This window comes from Ahaetulla prasina, chromosome 5 (genome assembly GCF_028640845.1).
Source record: "Ahaetulla prasina isolate Xishuangbanna chromosome 5, ASM2864084v1, whole genome shotgun sequence".
Classification (NCBI taxonomy): Eukaryota; Metazoa; Chordata; class Lepidosauria; order Squamata; family Colubridae; genus Ahaetulla; species Ahaetulla prasina.
This window is the reverse complement of record NC_080543.1, coordinates 96,701,302-96,724,474: the sequence shown is the minus strand read 5'-3', so window position 1 is coordinate 96,724,474 and position 23,173 is coordinate 96,701,302. Positions and strand designations below refer to the sequence as shown.

The 23,173-nt window shown below is 34.8% G+C and overlaps 1 protein-coding gene across 7 annotated transcripts in view; it reads right to left on the bottom strand.

Moving 5' to 3' along the window:
• Window positions 1–23,173, bottom strand: part of NPAS2 (neuronal PAS domain protein 2) — a 64,743-nt gene that overhangs the window by 22,246 nt on the left and 19,324 nt on the right. For 3 of the 7 annotated variants that reach the window (XR_009155380.1, XM_058185650.1, XM_058185651.1), the window contains exons 2-9: window positions 11,937–11,990; window positions 11,413–11,561; window positions 6,580–6,671; window positions 5,771–5,860; window positions 4,437–4,557; window positions 3,558–3,671; window positions 2,505–2,623; window positions 783–865 (exon numbers count right to left, since the gene is read on the bottom strand). Coding sequence is in view for 6 of the 7 variants with exons in the window: in XM_058185650.1 (XP_058041633.1) it covers window positions 783–865; window positions 2,505–2,623; window positions 3,558–3,671; window positions 4,437–4,557; window positions 5,771–5,860; window positions 6,580–6,671; window positions 11,413–11,561; window positions 11,937–11,990 (822 nt within the window). In the remaining variant the exon portion in view is untranslated. Of the gene's footprint in view, window positions 1–782; window positions 866–2,504; window positions 2,624–3,557; window positions 3,672–4,436; window positions 4,574–5,770; window positions 5,861–6,579; window positions 6,672–11,412; window positions 11,562–11,936; window positions 11,991–14,958; window positions 15,125–18,539; window positions 18,560–23,173 lie in introns of those variants that run through there. The other 4 variants (XM_058185652.1, XM_058185653.1, XM_058185654.1 and 1 more) reach the window with 4 other exon arrangements.

Here is a 23,173-nt window from a genome sequence, read left to right as displayed (position 1 = left end):
ATTTTAGACTACCATATTCTGAAGGACAGACATAACTCGTTAGAAACAGGATACATATAAATTAATAATGGTTCCATTATTAAGACTATGCTGTATTTACCTGGGTCAAAATTGAAATTTATAATTAATCAAAATTAAAGTGGGACCTAATTTTTTTACAATCTGCCTTTCTCTGGCAAATCTTTTGCATCATTTTCTGCCTACCCAGTTGGCAACCTTATAAATGTTCAAAATAAATAAAAGAATACAATTTTGGAGGGTGCCCAATTCTAAAGAGCAGCTTTTGAAAGATAAGCAACTTATATCACTAAGCTAAGGTGGTGAATACTTGGTCCCGTGTTTCTCCTAATTACGTTACCTTGGAAAATTCAATTCAATGTTATTTCTTTGTTTATTTAAGAAAATATACCCTATGAATACAGAATGATATTGTTTTTAAAATTTTCTTGATTCTAGTTTTTGCATGAACTTTAGGAATACAGTATATATCTATATTCTGCATATTGTCTGACTAAAAGTCTAATGCAACCACATTGGTTTATTTTCTTACAATATATATTCCACTTTATATCAACACATACAAATAGCTCACTCAGTATACTTCATATATTTCCAAAATTACAAAAAATAATTAAAGTTGACTAACAAATGTTTGATTTAATGATGATTTTAATAACGTATGCCATTATGCAATTATTTATAGAACAAACAAAGCACTATTTTATAAAATTTAATTCATGTCAACAAACATAACCAGGGGAGTGGACACTGTTTATACTAACCTGTGATCCAGAAATAAAAATTTCCATTCCAAACTGTGTCTTGAAGTGAATTCCTCTAAAGATTCTTCAACTATGCACATTTCCTACATTAGAATTAAATTCTGTTAAGTGGCAGTAGTGCCTTTCTCCCCATTCCATCTATTCCTTAAAGCACAGGAAAGAATGAAAATAAAAGGCTAAAAATCCAACTACTGCTATATATATATATATTAAAAATTCTAGTTACTCTGTCTGGTTTACTGGTTTTAACTGATGAAAAATATGTTTATTTGGAGAGATTATTAATGCTTTATGATAGTGATGGTTAACCTTTTTGGTGACAAGTGTCCAAAGCACACACGTGCACGCTAATGCACGTGCGCATGCCCGAACCCCCAAATGCAAAGTGAACGCCCCCCTGTGCATGCCCCACCCCTGCGCATGCGTCCCCTGCGCATGCGCCCCAGCCCCATGTGTCCCGTTTTGGCTTCCAGGTTGGTGCAGGAGGCTTTCTAGGCACAAAATGGGGCATGCGTCCCGTTTTGGGCCTGGAAAACCTCCTGCACCAACCTAGAAGCCAAAACGGGACATGAGGGTGCTGCGTGAGGCCCCCCGCACCCGATTTTGGAAAGCCTCCTGCACCAACCTACACTCCCCATGCATGCGACCCTTCCGCACACATGCACCTGTGCATCCCTTGCATGCGTCCCACCCTTGCGCATGCGCGGCAGAGACCGGAAGACCAGCTGGCAGGTGGGAGGCACATGTGCATGCACAGTGAAGTTGGGATGGGGCAACAGCTAGCGTGCCCATAGAGAGGGCTCTTCATGCCACCTGTGGCACGCGGCCATAGGTTCTCCATCACGGCTTTATGATTTCTGAAAAGAAGACTAAATGTTATGGGTAAATGTTATATGTTAGATATTGCTGGGAATAAAAACTCAAGAGCAACAAAAGAAGAAGAAATTCCATTCCATTGTGAAGCAGAAGGTGTTCTAGGTTTGCATTTTGTTTACCGCGTGCCAGATATGCTTAACTGAAGCACTTACATTCCCACCCCCACCCTCACCCCCACAATTTAGCAGACACCGTAGAAGATAAATGCTAACACAATCCCTTTTCTTTTATGGTATACAACTTAACTCAGCTAAAAATTAAAAGAATTGACTGAATGAATGAAGAATGTCTTACTATACATTATGACCAAGTAAAAATTATTCTCCAATAGGAGCCTTATTCCTTAATAATTAGAGCCTGTGCTATTTTTTTTCAGACTTGACTAATTTCTGGTTTTGCTTATACATGCAAAAATATTGGACAAAAGTCCTAATTAACTGCAGTGACATATATAAGAAGAAATTATTCTCCAAGAGAAAATTCAAAATCATGTTCACAATTTGATTGGAAATAGTATCTGCAGATAATAACTTGATTTACTTTTATCATTTTCCCTATTTATACTTATTTCTATTCAGGAGCATATATATCAGCCTTCCCTGGTTTGGTTTTCTGTAGGGAGGCTGGTGCTACAACTTCCAGAATTCCTAGCCAGTAACATTAACATAACTTTTAAAATGTTGCCACATCATTCAGGCTGCTTTCATGAAAGGAAGACTTGCTGAGCTAATTCTCACATTAGAAATTATCTGGAGTATTTCTTCTCAATCATTTCAAAAGCAAGCACAATCCTGGATATCAGTAGGACCACTGTTATTGGTAAGATTCTAAGACAGACAAACTTGCCTTTAAAAACTGAGGAGTGGCCAGCCGAACAGTAGCAACAAAGCAGGTTTGTTTTCCTTGTGGTGTTCTGTAACCCCTAGAAACAGCGTCTTCAGAAATGTGACAGTCAGATAGAGGCACTGGATAAGAAAATTAGAAGGCAAAGAGTTATAATTTATAATTATAATTACTGTTATAATTTGCCTTTCTGGCAAATTATAATAATAATTACATGAAGGAAATGTAAATAGAAGTACTATATCTGTGACCCTCTTACTTGGGGTTTTTCAGTTACTATTTGTTTATTGGGCACTATATCATTGATGTAAAGAAAGGAGAAAAGATGCAGCATGGAGACATTTACTTTTCTCATAAAATGGGAATGAAAGATAAAGATTTCTTATAGAAAGATGTCAGTAATTTTAAAATGGTTAATTGTGCATTCTAGATCAGAAGACAGAGAACGTATGATTCCTAAGAAGAAAAAGAATGGAAGAAAAGAAAAACATTGAATAAAAGATAAATAGACTTTGCTGTGAATGCTTACTTTTGTTGTTTTACTGAGCTGCTAATTAAATTATACAAATATGACAAATTCAAAAAACTGAACACAACAAAAGCGCTTCCCAAACAAGATGAATTAATGTGTTATTCTGAGAAATTGCTTATTTTTCCTGCATTTAAAATATTATGCTAAAAGAATGTTAGATGTCTGAAGCAGATGAAAGAAAGATGTCCTTGAGGAACGACATATGGACAGCATATAGAAAATACTGTTTGATTAAAGAAGATGTGACCAATGGACTATCTGTTTTGATCTGCAGGGTGAGTTCCAGTCATAACCATGTGCATTTTGAATTAATTCCTATAAAGCTCAGTATTTTTTTGCTTGTGCCAGTAATGTTAATGCTGACCTCCGAAATATTTTTAATCCAAGCACTGAATGTCAGCAAGTGATCTTTTTTAATACCTTTTAAGTATTTTTAAACATTTTAAAATAGTTTCTTTTTAGAATTATATTTCACTATGTAAATGTGGTCATAATTTCTTCCTACAGAACTGAAAAGTTCTTACCATGATTGTAAGATAGAAAATTCCCTACAAATTTTATGTATTCATATGTTGGAAAATCCTTTTGATTCAGACTTCCTCGCAGAAGATGGCAGTAAAATTCTAAATCCTCATTACCTGAAATTTAAATAAAATACTGCAAGGCATTAGTAAAATAATCATTATTGGTTAATTATACAGTTTCTTATGAGTTATAATTACACAAAAGGAAAACCCCCAATGAATTCAGTGATGCACAAGATTCATATCTCAAAGTTTTGATGAAGCTTTGCATGAATCTAGGTTATTCAGAACTATAAATAGATATTTCCCATGCATACTTAAATCAAGCATTGAGATTAACACTTTTCCCATTATTCAGTACCATTCTATGAAATAAATCACACAGACTTAAAGATAATGAAAAGCAATGGAATGTAAAAGGCATTTCCCTTTTCTTTGCAATGTCTCATTTTCAAAAATAAAAAAGATAAATTTTAAAATCTACACTTGTAATTGTGAAACCTTTATCTATTTCCCATATAATCCTTTTCTTATAATATTTTGTTTCAAAAATCATTGGTACTAAAGAAACATAAATTTGTCACATTAAAGGAATTCAATATGTAATCATAAAATATTTTATGAACATGTCTAATTTCTGATGACAAATTTTTCTTCACTAAGACTACAATTAATATAGCTGAAATCAATTCCATTTTAAGGTATAATAATTGTGTTACAGGTGAATGTTGCCTACAGATATCTCTAATTTGAAAATTAAAAGTGGTACTTTTAAATGGCTAATCAACTCCTTCATTTATTGTCTTATTTAATTTTGCATTGATCACAATATTTTAAGCCAACTTAAAAAGTTATTTACAAGCTTTTTAAATTACTCACATTTTAGATAATCTGATGAAACAGTATCCATTAGAAGCATATGAGAGGATAATATTTTATAAATATCTGAATGTTCTTGTTCAGGGAGGAATTTTAACAAATTTTGATCCATGACTTCAGACTGTAAAATGACAAAACTGTATTAAAACAAAGATAGAAAATAGGCATCTCCATTCTTTACAATCATTTTGAAAGTATTAAAAAATTAATTTTTACATCAAATTTGCTTGTATGCTATTATTTTATCCTATATATAGGCAGTAACCAACAGGGATAATTTGATTTCATGATCAAGGTGATTGTCTCCTTAAATTTCAGAAATGATGAAACTTTTCTGAATCTGGTTAATATTGACAGCAGACTTCCAAGTTCATCTCTTATCCTTGAATGAACAATAAGAACATTTGCTTGTATCCAATCTTCTCACATCTCACCTGTTTTCCAAAAATCCTTAACAATTCCAGAAAGCTCCATTATCACTGGGATATAATTCATCTGTGCCTGGAAACTTGAAGTAGCATCTCCTTACTTATTCTGGGCTGTAAGTTCCTTCTTCCTTTTACTTTTCCTGTATAGAAAAGTAATGGGAGAAGGCACAGCCAAAAGGGAGATATCTTATTTAACACATTGGCACACCAAGTCTTCCTTTGTTTTTCACTGCATTGAATCAAAGTCAAAGAAGTCTGTTTTTGTTAGGTTGCCTCGGGATTTTTCTGTCATTTTGGACTTTAGCTTTCCTGAGACAAGTCTAACAAGCCTGGGCAACTCTACTGTATTTATTCTTGCTTTATTTTTCATTTTATACTCTTTTAATTCTTATCTCTCGATTTCCTGTGTAATCATATTTTCAATTTCTCATCCTCTTGGAATAGTCTGTGCCTTCAGTAATTTAATTGTCAGAATTTCTGATCTCAGCTTCTCTTCTTCATCACATTTTTTTACTCCTAGTATAGAATGTTTAGTTTTTCCAAATCCTTGGGTACACACTCAGCTGTCACATTCCTTTCTAATAACAGTTCCATAATGTTGCCTCTTTTCAAGGGCTTCCAAATTTGGATTGCAGAATTCTACATAGTCACAAGAGGACAGCAAAAAATTTAATCAGAATTATGGCATTCTGATGCAAGCTCCATCTCTTTTACATGAATCATGACACCGCACACACATAAAGGGCAAATTCCTGTCCAAGATTTCATCTATTAGTTTTTCTCAAATTGGTCAAAGGTAAATTTCATGATGGCATGTAACAGTATTTATGGCTTTTTAAAGAGTCCCTTTGAGAGTGTTAGTGCAGGGTAAGTAAGATACAAAATGAATGTATTTGAACCACTCACTGGCAAGTGTCCGAGAAGAGGTGTGATGCTATCAGAAACATACACGATGCTTCCATCAGTGGTGACTGCTATAACAAACCCATCCAGTGCCTATAGGGGGAAAAGTATGGTAATTCTCTAAAAGAGGTAGTAAAATGATGCTTGTATTGCTATTGAGAAATGCAAACAGAAGACTCTGAATATGGCATAGAAGTCAGATATATGAATTCCAGAGACTGTGAAGAAGAAGAGATTTTGGTCAGATTTTATGAAATGAACAAAAATACATGCAAAGTATATGCGGCCTGTACACAATTTATATCCAAACCTAGATTATAAACTGCCTACTCCTTCAAGCTAAAATGTGAGTGCTTTGGAGCATTTATTTATTCCTACTACCCAAAAGGTTTATATAACACATAGATACCGTATAAATAACCAATATGGTCATGTAAAATTGTGCATTATGACTACATTGTGACAGAAATTTCCTTCCCAGTTGCTGTCATAACCCGAGGACTACATGTAGTTTATATTTTGTTTTCTGTCCTTGTCAATCATTTTATATAATTACTTGGCATGCATAGATAATGGCTTTTAGTTATTTTTCTTTTACAGACACCCATCAACAATTATAGATTGAAATACCCATCTTATAGAATACCATCAGATTTCTTCAATTAAATATTGCAAAACTGGAAATATTCCAGACATTCTGATCAATTCACAAGCCACCACTGATAACTCTGTTGAAGTCAACATATCTCGAGGGGACAACTTCTTTAGAAAACCATTCATATTCAAAGTTTTGTAAAAATTGCAATTTTCACCTCCAACATCAGTTGAGTGAATTCTTCATTGCTGAGAAAAGAGGGCTTCCATTCCTGATGAATATCACAAAGTTCTGTCTGTGCTGAAAATTCTAAACAAATTAAAATATCTTATTATAAATCTACTAATGACTAGGTCACAGCACAACTGCTACAAGACTTTTTAACAAGTTTATCTTGACTTCTATAAGGATCTACAAAGATAAGAATTTTGTGTTCAATTGCAGAATGATTAATTTGCAGAATGTATCTTTTCTTTAAAGTGGCCCTTAGTTTCCACAATATACAATTTTAGCTTCTAACATACAAAGTCTCCTTTTTTCTTTACTTGCCCTTAAAGAAGAAAATCAGACAGAGTAATCTTTATTCTCTTTCATCACCCTTTCAAACCTGAAGTTTGTTATAGTGACAAAAACTTTCTTAAATAAAATTCTGGATGTTTATTAATACCTACCACACATGGGGTAATAACTAGGACATTGTTTTGCATTTTGTTTATTTGATTTTGATTATTTGATCTTGATCCTGTTATAATTGTTGTGTACTGCATATCTTTATACACATTAAACATATAACATAGGTAAGTACACATATATTTGAAAGACACATGGAAAAGCTATTATTTTCCAAAGAACTATATCTTTCAAAAAACTAAGTATATTTATCTGTCTATCTATCTATCTATCTATCTGTCTATCTATCTATCTATCTATCTATCTATCTATCTATCTATCTATCTATCTATCTATCTATCCATCCATCCATCCATCCATCCATCCATCTATCTTCTATCTATTTACAGCTGTATCTTTCCAAAGAAAGTCAATACTTCCACTTATATATTATTTGTTTTTAAAAACATATTGTCTCCTATCATTTGTGAAGCATCCCTGGAATGTAATTACTGTAAATGTAAAATAATTATAATTAATAATTCATATTTTGGCTTTATATCAAAGCCATGTATTTTCAAGATGATGACTACACACAGCATGTTTTGCACTCATCAGATTCCTTGCACATCCTGATATCTATTTTAATATTTTAAAAACTATTTTAAAAACAGTGGAGTGTTGCAGGCAAGGAAAAAAAAAACAAGTTGGCGAAGTACATTATAAGTGCATTTTGCCTGCTTTTTGTGCAAATGTTTTAGGTTTAGTTTAGTTTAGTTTAGTTTTGGTTGTTTTGTTTTGCCTATTTGACAAATTGTGGTATAAATTTTAAGTTTATGTTAAAGATCTAAAATTAATTTATATCTGCTCAAAAAGGCCAAATAAATAGAATCAGACTGCAGACAAATTTGTTCTAGAAATATGTAAAACAGCATGCTTTTATAGCTAAAAGTTTTGATTTATATGCAAAGGTACACAAGAGTTTCCTTTCGTCTGTTTGTACTGTGCTTAGTTATAAGCAAATAATACATAAAATAACCTATTATTACTATAGCATGTGTGTTGAGATGGCATGCTGGTTACATGTGCAAGTACTTTGCAACTTACAACCATTCATTTAACACTTGTTTGACAGCACTAAAAAATTGTGAATTACGACTGAGTTGCACTTGCACTTATGATGCTGCAGCACCCTTGCGATCTTGTGATCAAAATTTGGTATTTGGCAACCAGCATATATATAGTATCACATGACTGCCATTTCCCCATTTCCCAGAGGGTCATCTGACAAGCAAAGTCAATAGAGCAACTGGATTTGATTAACAACCATGTGATGCATTTAATGACCATCACAAAAAAAGGTAGTAAAATTTGGTGCAATTTATAACTGCATCATTTAGCAACAGACATTGCAGTCAAAGTTATAGTTGTAAGATGAGGAATATGTAAATGTGGAATGGATATCACCAAGTTACCTTATAGAATTGGAAGCTAGAGGAAAAAATAGTGGATTCAAAAGAGTGTCTGATGTTCTAGACTTCCAATTTCAAATCTACCTTTCCAATATGTCTTCTAAAAAATAATGGTTCTTTGATTTGCAGTAACAATTAAGGACGTCATTTCATGAGACTAACTATGACTCTCTCAAAATTCCCATGATTCATATCTGTTTAAATTCTTATTTCTGGCAAATAGGCTAAAGAGGAGTTCATTAAAATGTGTTTCTTAAATAATTTAAATAATAGAACAATTGTAAAATATTTAAAATTTGACCCATCTTAAGTTTTAGATACTCTTTTTTTTTTTTTTTTTTTTTATAAAAAGTTTTTATTGGTCAAAAAAGATTTATGCAAATACATATCAGGTATGGTAAATTTTCATTTTTCTTATACATGATAAGAATTTTACTCAAAATTTTAAACACATACAACAGCCATATGGCAAGCAGGTGAAACGAAGTAGCTAAGTTTCAATCTTACATACACAATGAGGAAGGGTCAAGAATAATCAGAATATCATACGAAAGAGAATAAGGAAAACCAACACAATACCAAATATCTTTATCACTTCCTAGTTTTGGATCTCAGAACTCTGGGTTCAGCCTGACCCAACTCCAGGGCCGCAACAGCGGCAGCCGCCTCCGCCCCATGGTCTATAACCTCCCTTCTTCAATTCCTGGGTCATCTAAATCCAGGAGGGCTTTGTGTTCCTCCACGAGGCCGCAGCCTCCGCAATTGTACTAATTTTTTCGTAATGCCCTCCCGGAAAATCATCAATCCCTCTGGCATCAGCCATCTGAAGCCCACTCCTTCTGGTACAATTTGCTTGATAAAAGTAATATTTCTTTCTCATTTCACGTACCTGTCTGGGAATCTGCCTCAGAATGGCTATCTCCCTGCCCCTATAAGTCAGTGCCCCACTCCTATGTTTTCTAAAATTTCATCTCTCGTCTCTCTTTTCACAAATTTGACATGAACCTCTCTAGGAACTGCATGCGTGCATATTGTGAATTAACTCTATAAACTCGATCCACATCCCAATTCATAAAATCAACACCTCTCCCAAGAAATTCTCCCAACAGTTTAGTCACAACATCTCTCAAGTCTTCTTGGTCCACTTCTTCCAAATTTTGAAACCTAAGGAAATAAGACATTTTATCCATCTGTAGTCCAAGCACAGCATTGCTTGTCGTCTCCCCTCTTTTCTGCACTGCCCGCATCTCACCCTCAGACCTTCCACTTTCTGCTTATTTTCTGCTGAGACTTGTTGAGTATCCTTTAAATCCTTTTGGATAGTCACAATTTCTGCTCTTATTTCATCCAGTTTCTTGTCCATATTAGATAACTTTTCCAGAATTCTCTCCATTTCTCCAGCAGTTGGTCTCTGACCTTTGCCATTTAAAAAAATTTTCAAAATCCTCAGGCAGGCACAGTATCCTTATAATTTCCTCCGGATCCACCAGGGGGCACTCACAGGAGCAACGAGTCCAGAGTATAGTTAATCAACCAGGAAGCCGAAGGGAAGTGATGTCATCAAAATTCTCATAGTGAAGGCGGAAGCTGGACGCCACCATTGTTCCCCAGAGGGAGGGGGGGCCTCAAACCCTCCCTCCTAAATTTCTCCATCACCTCTTCTCTCCAGAGCTCCACAAAACCGGTAATCTTATTATTTTAAGTTCTCCTCTCTCCAAAGTGATTCGTACTCCTTCCAGTCGCAGGGGAGAAAAAAAAACCCCCCCCGCACTCCGGAGTACTCCACTCACGTTTGCCGATATTCCCTTCCTTCTTCATTCCTCAATTCTTCTCCGTTCCTGTTCACCACCAGGCTGCTGCAATTATAAATCCAAAGCCCGGTGTCACGGGCACAGCGCCCAGGCGACGACCAAAGTAATGGCCGCGGCCTGTGGCCTCCGCACCCCGCCGAGCCTAGGACGCGCCAGCATCGGTCCCCCCAGTCCTGTATATCGGCTGGGAGACCCCTGGCGAGCCGTCCGTACGGCAGGTGTCCTTTTCGGAACACCTGGCCCCTAAGGGCCTCGGCGGCGGCCGGATTCGGACACTGGAGGCAGGAGAAGCCTTCCAGACGTCCGTTGCCACCGGACACCGGAAGTCGTCTCCAAGTTTTAGATACTCTGATGTTAACCAAGTGTTTCAAAGCAAAGCAGTTAGAAACTAAAAGATCTCAAACTAATTTCAAAGGGAAATAGTTTCAGTTTCAGACAGCTTTATTGATTAGCCATATCAAAGCACAAGGTGCAAACAAACACATATCACTAATAAAATCTTACGCAAACAATTTAAAATAAAAGTAGGGTAAAATACAATAGTTATAGGATATAGGATAAGATACAATATAATTTGATACATAAATATATAAAATAGAGTAAAATGACATAAAATTATATTTTGGTGTCACCCTTACAATCTACCCCAATCAGTCCCACATATGCAGATCTCAACTGAACCATTCTGTTTAAGTACTGTGCTGTGTTAAATGTTATTTTCAGGTTCTGGCCACGCATGAAGTAAGTTGTTTTGATATGGGGATCCCAATGGGTCATTCGTTTGGTATATGGACCAAGGTACTTGTCTCTCACCCCCTTATACAAGCAACAGTCAAATAGGATGTGAGCCAGGTCTTCTACCTCTGCCACTCTGCAAATGCAGACGCTCATTGTAGGGTACAGAAAGGAATCTCCCATATCTGACCATTGTGTCAAGCTGTTCGAATCTCCCTAATATGTTTTGGCAGTTGCAACTTCAAATAGCTGTCTACTTGAAAAGTACGTTTGTATTTGGATTTCAAAGGGAAATAGTTGTTTTCAGTTAAATAACAACCTGTTGCAGTAAATTATTTGCATTCAACTCTTAATTACAAAGCAATGGATATCAAGTCAACTCAATAGAGTAATTCTTTATTTTAAAGATAACACAAGAATTACCATTATGTTTCTGGAGAAAGCCAATGACTTTTTCAAGAACTGTCGTTTTGTCCATTTTACGTGTATTTCCAGGAAGCATTGAGCTGAGCTCCTTAATGAGAACATTGAACTGGTCACGTCTCTTCTTTTCAGACTTATTACGTGAAGCCCTATGAACATAATTAAATTTTTAGTAGACATGGAATCACTCATGTTTATTTATTACTGGTGATCCGTTCTTAAGAAAATTAATTCTTTACATTAGAATGAAATAAACTAAAAGACAACGAAGTGCTAAGAGAACAAAACTGCTTTGGCTGAAAGTATACCCTAGTGTTGTAAAGTCAAATTCCTAAAGCTAACATATGAAGGAAGGAATCCTGCATTTCTCACATACCCGTGTTCAATGCAAAAATGCAAAAAAGAATAGCACAAAACAATTATGGAGATTCCACTGCTTTTTTTCTACTACGAGGTTTCTTTGCTTCTTGCTGTTAAACTATGTTAAACATACAAATACATTTCCAAAAAAACTGGCTACTTACCTCTTTGCCCTGTCTTTCTCATCCTCATCCATCAGATTTTCTGAACAGCGTTTTCTGTTGAAATAATTAAAAATAATTTTAATGTGTAACTTCGCTAGATTTCTTTTATGCTTATATTTCAAACAAAATAAATGTGCCATAACTTAATTCATTGTGACACTATATTTAAGTCAGTAGCTCTAGGAATCATCAATCAGTATCTTTTTTTCTTGTTTTAGTCACATTATAGCCTTTTTTGAACAATGATTTCCATCCATCCATCCATGGTCAAATAACTTGATGCATATAAGGTAAAGGTAAAGGTTCTCCTCGCACATATGTGCTAGTCGTTGCCGACTCTAGGGGGAGGTGCTCATCTCCGTTTCAAAGCCAAAGAGCCAGCACTGTCCGAAGACGTCTCCATGGTCATGTGGCCGGCAAGACTCAACGCCAAAGGCGCATGGAACGCTGTTACCTTCCCACCAAAGGTGGTCCCTATTTTTTCTACTTGCATTTTTATATGCTTTCGAAACTGCTAGGTTGGCAGAAGCTGGGACAAGTAACCGGAGCTCACCCCATTACACAGCAGTACTAGGGATTTGAACTGCTGAGCTGCCGACCTTTCGATTGACAAGCTCAACGTCCTAGCCCCTGAGCCACCGCATCCCTTTTATTTGATGCATATAGAATGTAACTTTTTTCCAAAGTTCTAATACAAAGGCTACTTGCAAAATAGCATTACAGAAGTAAAAACATGCAGTATGAGACCCTGGGGAGGAATCAGCTCCTGCATATTCAATGTAAGATGCAAGTCCCTACAATGTTTTTGGCAACATTTTGGAAGTGATTTGCCATTGCCTTCTTCCTACAAATCAGAGAGAGTTATTGGCCCTAAATTACACAGTTAGCTTCAAGTTTAAGGTAAGACCAGAACTCATGGTCTTCCATTTTCCATCCCAGTGTCCTCAACTTCTACACCAAACTGGCTCTCCTACTGTCTCCAATTAAGACACCACAAAAACATTAACGTAAGTATAATTGTTTATTGGGATACTATGTTGTTTTCAGATAGATGCAAAAAAGCAAATACATAAGATCTTACAATATCTGATAATTAACAATTTAGCTATTCTTAAATGGAAATGGGGATTTGTTAACAATGCTAAAAAATACCCAAATTTGAAGTCAGCTTCAAATTTTTCCTGGGATCCTGCTCACATCCAAACTGACCATGTCATCAGAGATTCCCAAAATGATTTCACTAATGCCATCCCAACAATCCAATATATATTTACAGGCATATACAGGTATCCTCGACTTACAATAGTTCATTTAGTGACTGTTCAAAGTTACATCACCCCTGAAAAAAGTGACTCATGACTGTTTTTCACTCTTACAACTATTGTAGCATCCCCATGGTCATGTGACCAAAATATGGATGCTTGGCAACTGACTCGTATTTATTAACGGTTGCAGTGTCTTGGGATGATGTTTTGCGACCTTCTGACAAACAAAGTTAAAGCAGATTCACTTAACAGCCATGTTATAACTTAACACCTGCAGTGATTCACTTAACAGATGTGGCAAGAAAGGTCTTAAATTGGGCAAAATTCACTTAACAACTGTCTCACCTAACAACATGAATTTTGGGCTCAATTGTGGTCATAAATTGACCGAAAATACAAGTTGATTGTATTTTCAACAATCCAAACCAAATATAGCTATGTTGACATTTCTTTCTATCTAAGCTAGCATATATATCAACTTATTTCTGCATCATCTATTAGAATTAATTTCAGCCACTGTGTATTTTAGTAACACATTTGTTTCCCAAGTACTTGACTTAAAAACTTGTTTATCCCAACCCTTGCTATGTAGTGCAAGGGTCGCACTACATGAACAAACAATCCACATGAACAAACGTTTCTGTATTACTTCTTACATCCCTAAGATGTTGTTCACATGGCAAAGAAATATTATTCATGTTTATATTTTCCACTGAAATGTTTTGAAATATTTGATTGTGAGTGAAATATCACTATTTTGAAATATTAAATGGCAATTATTATTCTCTGAATAATAGTAGTAAATAAAGCAATTTATAATGTAGTGCTTTCACAGTCGGTGATACCAATGTATGGCTTGTACAAACAAGCAAATTGCCAGCTTTGGAAGCCATACTAGGCCGAAGGCTTCCACACGCTGCCACTTTCTCCTGTGTGGGAAAGTAGGGGAGGGGGTGGTGGTACAAGGGATTATTAGACATAACAACATTCTTCCTGGCAGTCAAGGTCAGGCTGGGCTCACATCTGGAGCAGGAGTGGCCGGAGTGATGTCTCAAGATGGGATAGTTGAAGATTGGAGCATGTGATCAGCAGAGGGGTCATGAGGGTGGGGATTTTGGGATTTGTATTACTGAGGGAGATCCCCAGATTTGGATTTCAACCAATTGTGCCAGATTACCTATGCTAGTAAAAGGACTTTGAAGATGTCTTGCTTCGGAGTCTTTTCTGCAAGAAGGGTTTTCTGGAACGCTAACACAGATATTCTGATAAAAATCCTGTTTGTTTTTATCTTTTTGCCAATGGCATTGGAACTCTTTGAAAAAAGGAGTAATTAACTAGCCTTTTGATTAAAATCAAGTGTAGTAACCTTCAAAATTTGGGTCTTTGTTGACTGATTCAAATATTAGATCTCTTTAGTTCAGGAAAGACTTGCCTTTTTTATATTACCGTACTTCATATATGTTCTTGTTTTTTCTATTTCCAATTTTGTATAGTCAAAAATACAGCTTGCTGCTTTCCTCAAGGACATCTACTTCTGTAACTATATATTTAATAATACTGTATATATTTGTTAGTTGCAGATGTAAAAATTCTATATTATAAAACATTCTCTAATAAAAGGATTAAAATATAAATAAAGCTGTGAATTCAGTTTTGTGGAAAATGGAATCGTTTTCTTATCTTCTAATTAAGCTTTTACCAAAAAGAGAATAGCAAACATTGTAAACTAATATGAATAAAGATATCCATCTGTATACCTCAAAGTATGCCTATCCCCATCCAGCAATGCCAAACAATCTTCTGAACATAAGAGAAAAAGTAGGTCAGTTGGGCAACACTGTTCTTGTGATGTAATTGTAATGGTTGTTTTGCAGTCAACACTTCCTGAGTTCATTGCAGCAATGAAGACTCTGTGAAGATTGTCTTAGATGATATAAAGGCTTTCATTAACATGTGGTACAGGTTTAGCTTTTACACTAACACAAAAACAAGAGTAGCCAACAAATGTTTGTTTTCACAGTTTTAATCCACATTTGCTACTATTATATTATATCAGGAAATGCTGAATTCAGTTTATCCTTCCACCCAGCAACAAATATATCTCAGTAAATTGTCAACAAGCACAACCTCTTTACAACTTCTCTTCTCATTATTATTTTAAGATATACACCATCCTGTGGCACAGGAAGTGAGAAATTAAAAATTATTCTACTTTATTGCATTTTAAATAATTTCAGTATTTTCTCTGGTAAAGTTTCAAAATTACTATTTCAAAAAAAAAATCTTAAAATTTAACTTAAAAGTGATGCTTGATTCTTCATGACATAAATTTGATTTGGTAGGTAACTATAATATACATGAGTTAAGTTTTAAGGCATTGCCATCATGCAGGACCTTTATGTTCATTTAGTTTTCTATAAAATAAAATTAGAAAATCTATTGTTTCCATGAGTCTTTATCTATCCATGTAGTTTTCACATGTAGAGCAGGTTTAAGATACTCAATTACTAAAAAGCAATAAATCTAAAATTAAATGATTTTAAATAAAATCCCGAGCTCTCCCCAAAAATAATAGAAACAAACAAAAGAGAGGAGATGAAATAAACACAGAAACTACAGCAATAGGGATAGATAAAATATATTACAATATGAGATCAGACAGAAATATTAAAATCAAAGCTGGCCATGAAGAAAATATTATGCAGGTTAATCCATGACAGAATATTTGACAAGACATGCAATGTTAATTCTTCTGATGCATTTTGAATAAAAGATGCTTTGCATGCATAGTCAACTACATAAGCTGTAGCAATATAGTTTGTGATTCCAAGCATGAACTAATAGTTCAGAAATACATTCTTTCCACATACCAGTAAGATGGTAACATCTAGTTGACACTGAAAAGGTTAAATAGGGTCAGAACAAATTATGACTTGAATCTGAAATAGTCATAAATCCCAGGTCTATAGATTAGATTGTGATTTTTTTTAAAAAACATCATAGTAAAAGATAATTAACAACCACCTCCAGATTGTAATCAACAACATTGCTTGATCTGTGTGTTTTTCTCTGGAATGAGAAAGAATAGACCTTGCTTTATTCTATAGAATTTCTTTCTTTTCTTGTGAAAAAGCTGTCCTTAGAGGAGCATTTGAAAAAGTGCTTTAGAACATATTTCTTAAATTATTGACAGTTTTATGAAGAGATACAGAGATTATGATAAAAATAAAATGTTTAGACAGATTATACATATAAACCAAACTAAAGTAAACTAAACTACACAGAATGCAGAGGCTGTACAGTCTAAAAAAGGAAAGATTTGTTTTTAAATATTTTTATTTTTAAATTGGAGAAGAGCACTTTCTGCACTATAGCAGCAAAATTTGGACTCTTTGCTCAATACTTAGGATGATGCTATACTGCTATTTCTACATTAAAAGAGATACCAGAGGAATATTTCAAAACCTTATGCATCAAACTAAAATTTGGCATGCTATATATGTATTCTAAATCCCAACTACTTTCATCCCACTTTGTCAAAAATGAATCCGCTGCAGGTCTAGAGATGTTTGTAGAATAGAATAGAATAGAATTTTTATTGGCCAAGTGTGATTGGACACACAAGGAATTTGTAGGAGTGTCAACAGTATAAAAAGTGGCAAGTATACCCAAGCAATCAAAAGCATTAATCCCTTTATGACCAAAAAGGGATATGGCTTCAATCATGTCGTGGACATGTCGAACCAGCTATGTTTGATAGCACCAACTGCTCCTCTGGATGCCCTGAGATACATTTTTTCTTTTTTTTGTTCCATTATACCCTGTGGACAAATATTCTATTTTCTGTTATCAAAGCAGCTCACTTTGAATCACTTTGTCCTAACATGGTAAAATGCAATGGAGGAGATGTCAACATCTGAGATATATCAGAAGGTAGTCTCTCTTTACAAGAACCTCTAATACTATGAGATGACGTCACATCAGCACTCTGGCTATTACCAAGCCAGCTAACACACGTTGGGGGGGGGAGGGGAAAACAGGGTCAGAGGCGAGGCGTGAATGGAGTGAAGTCAGAGTTGGTCAGAACCCTGACACCAGCCTTCTGCTGGGTCTTTAGTTCTATATGTACAATACAACACGTTTGCCTGATAAATCTGCCTCTTACAAATCTTGAACTAAAAGTGGACATGCTGGCTCACAGGCATCTCATTAATCCAACAAATTTATCTATGTGACACATTACAGTCTTAAATCGTATAAAATTTTATAAATTTTATTTATAAAATAAAATTCCTTTATAAAACTTCTATGGCTGTTTTTAATATCAAGTGTTCCTGCATACTCATCAATATCATAACCAAATTTTGTTCATTGTATGAGTTGGTATCCCTCATTATCTCCCTGGTTGCCAAGTTGCTATTATTTTCCTTATTGGATATTATTAGTGAACCATACTGACTGAATGCCTATTTTTTTCTTCCCACTCATTTTATATGAGCCGGGTTATTTACGGGACCGCCTACTGCGACCGAATACCTCCCACCGTCCCGTGCGCTCTCACAGAGAGGGTCTCCTCAGGGTGCCGTCAGCGAGGCAATGTCGTCTGGCGACGCCCAGGGGAAGGGCCTTCTCTGTGGGGGCTCCCACCCTCTGGAACGATCTACCCCCCGGACTTCGTCAGCTTTCGGACCTCCGGACCTTCCGCCGCGGGCTTAAAACATACTTATTTAATTGTGCAGGACTGAGCTAGATTTTAAATTTTGGGTTTTAAATTGGGTTTTATTTCTATTTTTAATTGGACGGGCTTTAGAATAAGTTTTTTAAATGTTTTATATTGTATTTATATTCTATTTATCTGTTTTTAGTGCCTTTAAACCGCCCTGAGTCCCTTGGGAGATAGGGCGGTATATAAATATGATTAAATAAAATAAATAAATAAATAAATATGTCCTTTTCCATCTAAAGACTTTTTTATTTTTTTTATTTATTTAATTTGTCATAACAATATACACAAGCATAACTCAAAAACACTATATAATATATAAACATATATATGAGGACTTTAACCACATATGCTCAAAAACACTATGGATAAAAGTGAAAACTTTTTAAAGATCAAGTTGTTTTAAAAATAGGGTACGTTTTTAATTAATTAATCTAATTAATTATGTATACATATAGTAGAAATCTATCACATCGTTCTGTTTCAGGATAAAGAATGTTACACCAAGTCAGAATAAGAGTGAGAAACAGCAGGCAAAAGAAACATGGAGGGAAAGAAAAGAAAATATAGTTAAATATAATGTACTCCAACACCGTTTATTACGCTTCCCCATACCTTTCTATCCTTGTAAACCATCCTTGCTTCTCCCACATCTGAACTTCATTTCATACATTATCTTTTGAGGATATTATCAGTTCCATTCAACCATATCTTCATTTTCCTCCCAAACCATTTATATCATTTTGGTTTCTCACCACAATGGTTACTGTCACTGAGATTTAAGAAAGCCACTTTACTGATAGCAATATCAATAGACTTATATATCGCTTAACAGTGCTTTACAGCCCTTTCTAAGTGGTTTAGAGTCAGCATATTGCCCCCAACAGTCTGGGTCCTCAGAAGGATGAAAGGCTGAGTCAACCTTGAGCCTGGTGAAATTTGAACTGCCAAATTGCACTCAGTCAGCAGTCAGCAGAAGTAGCCTGCAGTACTGCATTCTAACCAGTGTGCCACCGCGGCTCTAAAGCAACCTGCTCTTCACTTGGGTCTAGAAGATATAGGTTATATAAGATATAGGAGTAAAGTTCCTCACCTTTGTAAAGTGGTCTGTATTGTAACTTTCTGCATTCTCTTTAATATCATAATTTGCTTGGGACAGTATTCTGCTACCTAAGGTTTTGAAAAAAAAGTTTAAAGTTCCTATATTGGGTCAAGGTAATATCCCTGTATTGGGTCATAATACTGCATGCCTTGTTGTGCTTCCCGCTGTGTCATCTGGCATCTGCATCTCATGCCACCCTTGTTAATTAATCATTCAGGTCAAATGAACTCTTGTTTTCTTCATTAGCAACAAGCCCTCCAAAAATATCTAAAAGCAGGGGTAAATGCTATGCTACCATAATTGCTGTAACAGAGTTTTGGATTTAAGACTGGAAATATTTACTGGCTGATTTATGCCCATCTGTATACAGTTTGATATTAGTTTTATTAACTATATGTCTCTTACTATATTTATCTTAGTTTTTGTTATCATATTAAATTGGTTTTATGTTTTATTGTAAGAAAATAACTAATCATCATTATCAGGCATGGAGCAGTCTTCAAACACATTATAAAAATGGTACAGAAACTTCATATTTTAACATTTTTCCAACTTCACTTTCAATCATTGTTAAATGAATAGTTTGAAATCGAGGGCTAGTACATATGGGGAAATCTTATTCCACAAAGTTTAAGTCTTCTTGTATTATACTGGATTTTGAAAAAAATCAGATTATTTATTAAACAAATGTATTTAATAACAAAAGTATTTTTTCTTTTATCAACCCTGTAATCTTTATTATTTCTTAAATAAATCCACAATATCAAAATCAGAATACCTTTAACGTGTGCTTTTTCCTTTTGGAAAAAGTATTTGTCCTGAGGAGAAATGGTTCCAATAAGAATCAAAACAAAGACAATAAGAAATAACTAACTTTATTTTGCCAAATAAAAGATCAAGGATTAAAATAAGGATATTGCAAAATTTGGAAGGAAGACTGGCTATGCCAAACCATAAACTATATTATCAAGCCACATGTTTTACTTGGATTACAGAATGGACACAGTTAACATATGACTGAGTTCTCTCTATTGAAAGAGCAGGACTTCCAGAAGACATGCATAAGTAGCTTTTTTATTATTTTTTATTATTATGCTTTATAAACATAAATAGTTGGCCTATTTTTAAAAAATCCTACTTTATATATACACACACATATATATATATATAAGAGAGGAAGGTACGTAGACATATTGGCAACCTTGAGTTATTTGTAAAAATAATAAAGGCAGGATACAAATAAATAACCATAAATAAATAGTGTACTAAAAGAATGGGGTATATATAACAGTAGAATTCCAAACTAGTCATATATTTATTTTCATGAATGCACATACATACAAAAACTGATCAGTATATTGACCACAAAAAATACCGTAATAATTATGTATATAGCTTGCAGGATAAAAACTTTAATTTTAAGGAATGAAATCTTCCAAGACATTCTCCTTGAAATCATCAGAAATCCTTAATTATTTCCAGTCCTTCAAGTAAGTAATATAGCTCAAAAGGAAATATAAAGAGACATGATAGAATGTGAATAGCTTATAGCTTAAATTCAGTTGAGGCTTATTTATATGTTATTCCTGAATATGACTCAAAAAATTCAAGGATTGTACGATTACTGTAAACGGATGCGGAATACAAATAGGACCCTTTATGTGCAAAAATGAGAATATCAATGGGGCATAAATATTAAAAGTACTGTGAATGTTATAGTCAGGGAAATTTGGCAGACAGGGGTTTTTTTTGCTGGTGGTATATTACATTAGTGTTGATTGTCCAAATAGATAATTAATATCCATTAATTCATTAATAAATAATATTATTATTTATTAAAATAATATTAATATTTATTAATATCATTCAGTATTGATTAAATTAATTAATTCAGTTTCATACTTAATTCAATTCATTCTAAAAATGCAATAATCTAGTTGGATGATTTTTTTTTAATAATTGCTGGAAATACAAGTAGTTGTTGATTTATAACAATTCATTTACTGACTATTTGAAGTTACAATGGCATTGAAAAAAGTCACTTATGAACATTTTTCATGCAACCATCGCAGCATTCCCATGTCACAAGATCAAAGTTCAGATGCTTGGCAACTAGTTTGTATTGAGAATGATTGTAGTGTCCTGGGGTCATGTGATCCACCTTTTGCAACCTTCTAACAAGCATAGTCAATGGGGAAGCCAGATTAATTTAACAACCCTGTTTACTAACTTAACAATTGCAATGATTCACTTAAAAACTGTGGCAAGAAAGTGTCATAAAATGGGGCAAAATTCACTTAATAACTGTCTCACTTAGCAACAGAAATTTTGGATTCAATTGTGGTTGTAAGTCAAGGACTACCTGTACCATAAAACTGAAAAATTGTCTAATAATAAAACAAATTTTATAAATATTGTCAGATATTTTTCTGTTAAATATCACTATTATATTTCTACAAAACCACACATTTGGTTGGTTCTGTATATGATAATAGCTGCAAGAAACTATGTTTCTTATTAGAAATTATACATTATTATTTGATTAGAAGAGTAGCAGACTAAGCTATGAAAGTATGCACTGAAATCTTTGCATTTCTTTTTTTTTTTTAACTTGATATTTAAAAGCAAGCTAATATTGAATTTAAGCCTTCTATCCTTTCTGAGGTAGATAAAATGAGAATCCAGATTGCTGGGGGCAATACGCTGATGCTGTAAACCGCTTAGAGCAGAGGTGTCAAATTCAATTTCATTGAGGGCCACATCAGGATTGTGTTTGAACTTGGGGGGCCGGGATGGGTGTGGCCGGGGTGGGTGTGGCCAGCTCGCCATCACTTGTGTCGGGGGCACCTGTGGTGGCCCAAAACTCTTCCAGTGAAAATGGTTCGTGAGCTCCATTTCGGCTGCGACAGCCTCCTGCAATCCTCTGCCAGCAAAAACAGAGTTGGGAGTCCTGCAGGGCCGCCCCTTGCGAACTCCATTTTTGGCTGCAACAGCTTCCTTCAACCCTCTGTCAGTGAAAACAGAGCTTGGGAGTGCCACCAACGGCCATGTGAGCTCTGTTTTTGGCTGTGATGGCCTCCTACAACCCCCTGCCAGTGAAAACGGAACTCAGGAGGGCCACACGCAGCCCTTCCGAGCTCTTTTTTTGCTGGCAGAGGCACTGTGGGCCAGTCCTTCACTGTTTTTCAAGGCGGCCCTGCTGGCCAGATCCGGGCCCCAGGCCTTGAGTTTGACAACCCTGGCTTAGAGAGGCACTATGCATAAGGCCTGTAACACATCCAAAGTTTGAATTTATTTTAACATATGCCTTTAAAATGTTACATTTTACCTAATCTGTGATAATAAGGACTGGCTTTCTCAGATTAGACAAAATTCCTATTACTTGCTTTCTTGATGATCTTACTATTCTTTTATTATTTAGCATATGATATTGCTTAGAGAAAAAGCAAAGTTATTTTTATTGCTAAAAAGAAACCAAGAATTTATATAAAAAATACAAAATTAACTTCCCTTCAATATTATACTGGGAATTCCTATACTGTAGTGTAAGCTCTGATATTTGTAACACATATTTTCCTTATAATTAATATTGATGTTCTCCTGGGATACTTCCCAATTTTTCTTTGAAATATGATTACATTAAAGTCTGACTTGCTTTATGATTGTTCTGGAAGAAGAACAAAAACAAAACCAGTAAAGATTAATACCACACCAAGTCTGAACTAATCAGTAATCAGTCAATGTTGCAATTTTATGCATCAATCCTTGCATACTTTACATTGGTTTCCCTATATGCCACATACCTTGTTGGGAAACATAGAACAACTTCCACATTTAACAACTGTGGAAATGTATAGAAACAAAAAGTATTCCAAGAAAGCTCTGGTATGAAGTATTTTATTTATTTATTTATCATATCATATTTACCTTAATGGTGATATACATAAATTTTTGCCTACAAAAAAGGGGATGAAGCATTTTTTAAAGTCCAGAACTACAAGATAACATTCTGAAGCAGCTCAGGTGGATGCCTCCCTAGATTCCTGAACAATAAGGAGGGAAAGGACAAAATAATCAAATTGCAAGACTCGGTCATAACGCACAATTCAAGTCAAGATAATTTTAGCTTTCTAATGGAGTTGACTTC